The sequence below is a fragment of the Engraulis encrasicolus genome, chromosome 9, assembly GCF_034702125.1.
Source record: "Engraulis encrasicolus isolate BLACKSEA-1 chromosome 9, IST_EnEncr_1.0, whole genome shotgun sequence".
NCBI lineage: Eukaryota > Metazoa > Chordata > Actinopteri > Clupeiformes > Engraulidae > Engraulis > Engraulis encrasicolus.
Genome location: NC_085865.1, coordinates 40,305,111 through 40,313,484, shown reverse-complemented (window position 1 = coordinate 40,313,484; position 8,374 = coordinate 40,305,111). Strand labels below are relative to the sequence as shown.

At 41.0% G+C, this 8,374-nt stretch overlaps 1 protein-coding gene across 1 annotated transcript; it reads right to left on the bottom strand.

Moving 5' to 3' along the window:
- Positions 1-827: 827 nt before the first annotated feature.
- On the bottom strand, positions 828-6,080 carry LOC134455152 (leukocyte elastase inhibitor-like). Its single transcript, XM_063206191.1, has 7 exons — positions 5,615-6,080; positions 4,191-4,334; positions 3,882-3,999; positions 3,506-3,648; positions 3,171-3,338; positions 2,309-2,524; positions 828-1,599 (listed from the first exon to the last, which is right to left on the bottom strand). The coding sequence occupies exons 1-7, from the start codon at positions 5,825-5,827 to the stop codon at positions 1,399-1,401; spliced, it is 1,203 nt and encodes a 400-aa protein (XP_063062261.1). The 5' UTR covers positions 5,828-6,080; the 3' UTR covers positions 828-1,398.
- Between the last annotated feature and the right edge of the window lie 2,294 nt (positions 6,081-8,374).

Here is an 8,374-nt window from a genome sequence, read left to right as displayed (position 1 = left end):
CGCTCTAATTCACCCCAAAGGTGTTATATCGCAGGGGTTCCCAAACTTTACCATGGCAAGGCCCCCCATATACCTATTCCAGCCAAAGACATGGGTCATGCCACACTATTTTTCTATACATCCTCTTTTACAACCATAGGTCTGTTAGTCAGTGCCTGTAGTAATATTCAGAGATGCGATAGATTATTATATTGCGGGTCTTAACTGAGGGGAATATTGACAATCTTGTAGTTGGTGTATTTTATGAATACATTAGCTATTCAATTTATTTCAATATTTATTTGCTTTTGCTGCCACGGCCACCCTAGCAGCCCCTCATGGCCCCCCAGGGGTTCCCGGCCCCCACTTTGAATAGCAGTGTTTTATCGTTCAGGTTATGTATGAAGTGTAATATGAATGCTTTAATAGAAAGAAGCAATAAAGGTCCATGACACAACAAAACACTCCTTAATTCAGCTCATGTTGTGCTTCATCAAAGTGCAGTATGAGACTGTGTGTAACCCACTAGTAGGATGAACAGGTAGTATTTTTCTCTCTGGTCAATCACTGCTTAGAACTACACTGCTCATACTAACACATCATGATGTAAGAAGACGTCACACAAGAACAAAGATACTCTGATTTATTTAACTCTGAATGTACTTAGGTCACAATTACGTACCTTGATATTGACAATACAGCAATAGTTTCAGAAAGTTTTCACTAGGTGTGCTGCCATTATCTCTAGTGCAATGAAAAGAAAAAGGAAATTGCAGTAAGGCCTTAGGTTACAAGTGACCACACAAAGACAGTGTATTGTTTGTATTTAATTTATTTAAGGATGCCAATGTTCCATTTCATTTTTATTATTGAACTATTATACTATTATTCTTCCATAATGTTTAGCATTCAGCATTTTGCATTATTTTGTAAAGCCACTTGGGCAGTGTGTTCTTCTGTTCATTTCATGAACACACTCCAAGCTGGTCTTTGGTCTGGCACACTAGTTATGTTTACATGAGCATTTGTCTCAGGAATAGATCTAATCTGATTGCCTGACCCAAATGCAGTGTTTATATGAGTTACAAAAATGACACAAGATGTTCAAAACATCTGTCACGGGCAGGTATAGCCGTCACAGCAGTTGGTAGCCAGTCAAATCTGCGTTACAAATTGTTTCCTTCCTGAAACAGAATTTCATGTATGATGAATATGAATATGTGTATCACAACTGGCACGGACTAGCCTACACTACATCTTTCAATCCGTTAACAATTTTAATCAGACTAGATGTATTTATTCAGCTCAAGGTGTTAATATGTAGAATTATGATCCGATTGAGTTATTATTCCCTTTCTAATTGGATTAAAAACATTCATGTGAACATAGCTAGTGATGAGTATGGTGATGGTGGCCAGCTTAGGGGGAAGAGTAGCGGCCATAGAAGAGGATGCTCTGTGTGAGGTTGTGTCGGATGAAGAAGAGGAAGGGGTGGTCTGCCATGAACTCCTCCGGGTCCTCCCTGGTCGTCATGAGGCAGCCAGTTATCATTGCCATCGCTGTTGCCGCTGCCGCCTCCGTGTACTCTTCGTTCACCTCCACAAATGATTTGTGCACCACCTTGGATTACATTACATGTCATTCAACTTTATGTCATTACCCTAGTAGTACAACTTGTGATTTTTTCGTACACATCAACTGGCAGGTGCATCGGAGATAACTGTCGCTAATCAAAAAAAGCTACCTGAAGAAGGTGCTAGACCAAAATGTTGTGAATAAAGTAGGCCTAAAAGTGAAATGGTCAGTGTGCAGGAGTTTTCTTTTTTCTTTTTCAGTACCCTTGTACAAAAAGGCTAATGAAATTTTAATGCATTTATAAGCATCTAACCAGAAGTGCAAATTATAGGAGTGCAGTATCGTGCAGATTGAACATAGTGTGAGGGATGATATATACTGTACGATGTAGTGTGAATTCTAAATGTGAATAACAATAAAAGGCGTACTATTCATTAGATGGGTCCTATAGTTTTTAGACCTATAGTACTGTGTGTGGAGAGAACAGATAATGATCAGATCAGATCAGATCACCTTGAACAGTACGAGGTCGTCGCTGGGCGACATGCCGGAGAAGTTGCACTTGTAGGGATCAAAGGTATCCACCATAATACTGGCTACTCTGATTTCCCATACCAAGGAATAAGCTACCTGCCAAATTGGCTAGTTACACTGAAACTATTACCAGCCACAGCCACGTTTTACCAACATTTGGCCGTTTAGCAGGTGCCAATGTCACTCCCTGATGGACAGATAAATGAGAAAAATCCATCACCTCGGACAGCACAAGTTCTTGGTCGGGTGACATGCCGGAGAAGTCACACTTGTTGGGATCAAAGGCATCCGCCATTCCCATGCTGACCAGGGTCTTCTTGAGGTCGTAGGTCTCCTCCAGCTTAAACTTCGGGAGGCCCACATTCACCTTCACCGTGTTCATCATATGCGGCTTGGTCCAATTTATGAAGTTGTCGTACGTAAGGGCCTGCTCCAGCTGAAAGAGTGGGTGGTTAGCAGGGATAAAACAATGGTTGATTGGTTTCACGGTAGAATGTAACAAAAGCACACTAGTGTAGACCTTTGTGACCTTTTGTGTATTATGTGTATGAACGACAAGAAAAAAATCTTTCAAAGGTGTTGTCACAGATAGGAATAGTAGCAGTAGTAGTGTCTCCAATGAGAGATACTGCATCTATACATGGGGTTTCCCATTAACTAGCATATGCGCTGTGAGGAGGAGCAAGATGCTACGGAGCCAATCATATGTCACAGTTTTTGAGTGACAGCAATTTGCAAACAATAAGAGGTTAGAGAGGCAACCTCAGCTGCGTCTGCAGCCTAAATGATTGAATATGACAACGCGCTCTATTTGAGCTCATCCACTTTTTTACCACACCCACTAACCTCAGCCATTTCAACGTTTTTGTGCTACCATAGGATTTCCGGTCAACTAGTTCCCAGGCTGCCCATAGCCCTTCTGAATGATTTAGCATTAGCAATCGCTACCCAAATAGTAATGGCACAGTACTTGAAACAGTGGATAAAATGCTGGCTAGGCAAGTTTACAAATGTAGTGTATAAGTATAACACATTTACTCCAATTTCCACTGAATCTATGTTCACCTCTCTACCAGTATTACCTTCTCCAATCCTGTGGTGCCGTCCTCCATTTCATTGGGCAGCATTACAAGCATGCTTAGATCTTTACCCTTGTAGGGGAGTTCTAGAATCTTGCAGTTGACATCAGGGATGCGGGTAAATGGAAAATGCTCCATCTGATGCATCATCTGCACTGGCCTAGTTTCCTTCTGAAAAAACAAATATAATGCTCATACAGCTAAATTCAATCAGATCATTATAGATCAAAACACTTAATTAGGAAAACAATTACATATTATCATATATACAGTATAAATGTCACAGAATGTATATATATATATATTACATATTTATGTATATAGGTCCTATATTTTACCTTATTAAGTCGAAATGGAACCTCCTTGGTGTCAGCCCTACGAAATTGACTCTCCCAGCAGGCTATGAAGTAGATGGCACTCACTAAAACAAGTTGTGTTGCTCTATTCACCGTCCCTTTAGCCAGTAGATCCTTGATTTTCTCTAAAACACAAAGTAATTATTAATGAGTGGGATCGGGGCTGTTTTTAAAACAGAGACTGGCTCTCTGAAGAGATAATTATTTGAAAACAATGACAGGAACTTCCAAGTACATAGGGTACATGAAGCACACTTAAGTGTTCTCCCCAACCAAAGTATAGAATAAGGTCTATCAAAGGTAGTCATTTATAAGAGAAATACATCTTGCATTTTGTTGCAGCCATTTCAATAATTACCCTGAGTCTCTCCTTCAACCCATTTGTTGATTTTCACTCGTGCTGCCTCTGCATTTGCCTTGAAGTCGATGGGCTCCAGCTCTGTCAGGTAGTACAGCTTCGTATCGGCAAGGAATTTCTAACGAGCACAGAATGATGAGATCACCAAAGCATGTTGAGTGGTGCAAGGTAAAGTCATAATTGTGTAAGAGCAGTGAGTGACATATTGCTTATCTGAAATGACACTGGTACATCTTAGATCTGTTATATCTTTAATAACTCGTACTAATACCTATATAGAGTCATCCAGTGTAAATAAGCTGGGCTCACCTCAACAAACTGGTAGGACTGCTCTCCATAGAGGCGATTAGCCATGCTCAGTACGTATGGGTCGCAGGCTTTCGGCCGGAATTCAGCCAACAGCTTGTTGAAGCCAACATGGACATCACCTTCAGCTTTGTCCAGGCTGAGAACCTACAGGGATGATGTCAACAAGTTATCACAACATTATGGCTGGCCATATCATATTCTTTAGATGTACAGCACTGTGGTATGCTCCATGCAAATAAGGGCCACTTTAAGGGCCATCTAGCCACCCGCACCAGTACTGGAGCAACTTAAATTATGTTGATGAACAAAACGTGTCACACAATTATATTTGCACCAGGTTTTCTTTGAAATGTTACAGATCCACCGTATCATATTTCTGTGCCTGACCAAATTCGCATAGGCTTTACACCTAAAGAGACGCTATGGTACAGACTAGTGTAGTACAGTGTTTTCATGGCTTGGATGGAGCAGAGATGAGAGCACTGTGGAATTGCTTTCCAAGTTTCTTTTCTTTGGTATGAAATTATGAAAGCCAAAAGGCATCCCTTCACCACTACTCCACATAGACAACGATACCATGGCGACACACCAGAAGGAAATTTGACAGACCCAAAGTCTTGCCTCCTGAGTCCTGCCACACCATGGTACTTCCAGCAAAGCAGTCAGTCATCAAAAATGACACTCATCTTTTCTTTCCAGACACGCAGGTTAGTCAACCGCAATGACAAGTTTTTTTGTTGACCCTGTCGACCCTTGTTACATACAGAACAGGGTTTGGCCTAGTCCTCTCGTGCAATACCCCTTTCAGTTGTTTGTTAAAAGACAGGACCTATGAATAAATAAAACCTGACTGAAATCAAATGTTTAGTCAGCATAAGGACATACTAGTTTTGTGCACAACTATGAAGATTCTCATTAATCTAAGTCAAAGTGGTTTAGTTGTAGGCAACTGAATTTATTTTTGAAGACATTTGTCTGCTGCTCTGACAACTGAATAACAACTGAGGAAGTTTGACAGATGAACAGACAAAACTTTTTTAATCTACAATTATTTTTTTACAGCCTGATGATGCTTATAATAATACATCTCACCACTATATTCAGAAATCAAGGAATTCGAGGCACAGCAGAATAAACCAAAACCAAAGGCTACCTTATGTCCTTTTTCACGAGTCCATAATAATAATTACTGTATTAATATTATTGGACACACAGGTGGTAACTCCGTGATGTAACACCATACACCGATAGTCTCTGATGCCACCACCTGCATATAACCTATAAATGAATCGAATTGGGCCATGGTGCAATAATCTTTGTAGTGAAGTCAGTAGAGAGTGGGGTGTTTTCCTCATCTGAAACTGAATGTGAAGGCACACATGTATCTGTACAATAGGTTACTATCTTGTCTGTTGAGAACTCACCGCGTGCATCTGCGTTGATGTATTTCCCTTGGCTCCAAGGTAGACCATGGCCAGTGCAGAGGAAATGCTGAATGGTGAGAAGAAGACATTGCCGGTCTTGTTGCTCGCCGCGATTTTCTTGTAGAGCTCAAGGGAGAAGTTGGTGTTTGCAGCTGCCATGGACGCCATGCTGTGACTTAATGTCTGTAAATAGAATAATTGGATGATTGACATAGCATGCTTCTTGACAGAGGCGATTTTAGCTTCTGATCTTTAGGGGGGCCTGGCCCCCAGTGGTAGGCTGACGTGAGCGGCAAGCGTTCCATTTCTATTTCAGATCTGAGAATTTGTTTTAAAAAGGCTTTTTCAATTTTAAATAACAGCTCACTCAATGAAGGACTACCAACAAGACATCACGTTTTCCCCCACTAAATCTAACTTACATTACCTGAATAGGTAGGCCTAATCCTTGTGTTTGGTACTAGGCCTACACCCTACTACACCTGCTATTACACCCTATTGGTTGTCATAGTTATTTCTATATGATTGAGAATATAATGTGTTATCGAGGTCACACCTGTTGCTTGCATGCACAGGGCAGGTCTGTGTCTGTATCTATAAATAAGAGGCGCTCCCTCTTATCTGTGTGCATAATGGAATAAACCCTTTTGTTGCTACAACTCTTGTGTTTCTTCCTCTGTGCACCGAGCGCTCTGACTTGCAGGACTTCTCAGGGTAGTACAGGGAACGGACAGTCTCTTTGGTTTCTCAACGAGGAATTGTTGAAGACACTCCTCAAGATTAAACATGGTTTAGAGAAAGAAAGAGAGAGGAAAAATGTTATAGGAAGTCGAAAGTAGGCTATATGAAGTATTAGGCCTATGGAGGGCAGATACAAAGCCAGATAAAAATGAAGCTTTTAAAAAAAGTCTATTGAAAAAATGATAGTGTTGGGACAGTTCTAATTTGAACATGAAGCTTGTTCCATCATTTGGCAGTATAATGGCTAAATGCCATCACATTGTCTAGATTTTATCCTAGGCACAACCAGTAGAGAAGAAGACTATGCATACCTAAGACTACTTGGATGGTATTACTGTAGCCTGTCTGCAATATATTTAGGGCTAGGCCATTGAGTGACTTAAAGATTATCAGAAAAAAATTCCCTCTCATGCACACTCCTTGCACTGGGAATCACAGTTGCAAACGGTAGCTCAACAGATAAATGTTCATCATGGGTTCATCATAAAATCTGATCTCTCCTTCTCAAGCAATAACAATTAAAACATTCCCCTACCCAAAGTCATACCAATTAGTGCAGAGGCTAACCAAAACAATCGTTCAGTTTGTGATACAAGCATGAAAATGGATACACATGTAGCCAAAGGCATTCTAAAAAGAACTGGATATGGAGCCATCGTGAATTTTCAACATGGTGGCCATATCAGCCATTTTTCAAAATGGCCACCAGCAACAACAGTTTTCTTACGAGTAATGGATATAATATGACATTTTAGACATATTTACCATTCATACTACTTGGTAAATGTCTTATGGATAATTTAAAAGTTGTCATGAATATTCAAGATGGCTGCCATTTTCAAGAAAAAGGCCATTACCGTTACGGAGCTGAAAACAGCGTGAAATTTAGAATGTTGCTTCCTTACGACCCAGTACTATACTGACTGTACTGTACTATACTCTAGTATACTGTACTGTAATGTGAAATACCGTACTGTACTGTACTGTACTATACTGTATGCTACTGTACTGTACTATACTCTATTATACTGTACTGTACTGTAATGTGAAATACTGTACTGTACTATACTGTATGCTACTGTACTGTACTTTGCTATACTGCACCGTACTGTATGCAACTGTACTGTACTATACTGTACTGCACCGTACTGTATACTACTGTACTATACTGTACAGTACAATTATAGAACTGAAACAGGTAGGCCTAGAGCATTTTGAGGTCATGTACGATAGAAAGCAAAAAAGTGTAGTGGAAATGAGTTAGGGACTGTACGTTATTTACTGGGGGTTGGGGGGCTGGTGCGCTGGAAAAAAAAAAATCATGGCCCTCCCCCCCACCTCAATTTTTTCCCCATGGCCCTCCCCCCACTTCAATTTTGTTTTCCCATGGCCCTCCCCCTACAGGTACAAAAATTTAAATGCTAAATATTTTTTGGTGCTCTTGTGTGAGAAGACCTTGCGCCATTTGACCCCGACGCAGGGCGCCCTCCAGCTCTGTTTCGCTATCCTTGTCGACTTAAACATTTGGTCATGTCAGTGCATGGCAATTGTGACAGAGAGATGTGCACGAACAGTGTAGCCTATTAACTGTTCTGTTCAACTTTGGACCGAGAGATTCGAGGCGGCTGCTCAACTGCGGAATCTCGAAGTGAACCCCCCACCCCCTCTTCTCTCTCGCTCTGCCCGCATGATTGACAACCTAGACTCTAGGTTGTCAATCATGTGGGTCCTAGACCTCACGTGCAGGATGACTCGAGTTGGTGGGATTACAGGGTTGAAGTAGGCGTATGGCTCCAAACAGTCGCTCTAGCTTATACTATTTCAAAACGTGTTTTTATTTTCCCAAAAGTAAACATTCTTGTGGACACCGATGAACAATTAAACAAACCGCTGCATTTTTAGGGTGGCGCGCTCCAGTTTGACAGCTGATGCCGGTTGGAAGAAAATAGGCTACATTTCACTTCGAGATTCCGAAGTTGAGCCGCCTCGAAGCTCTGTCCAAAGTTAGTAGGCTTGTTC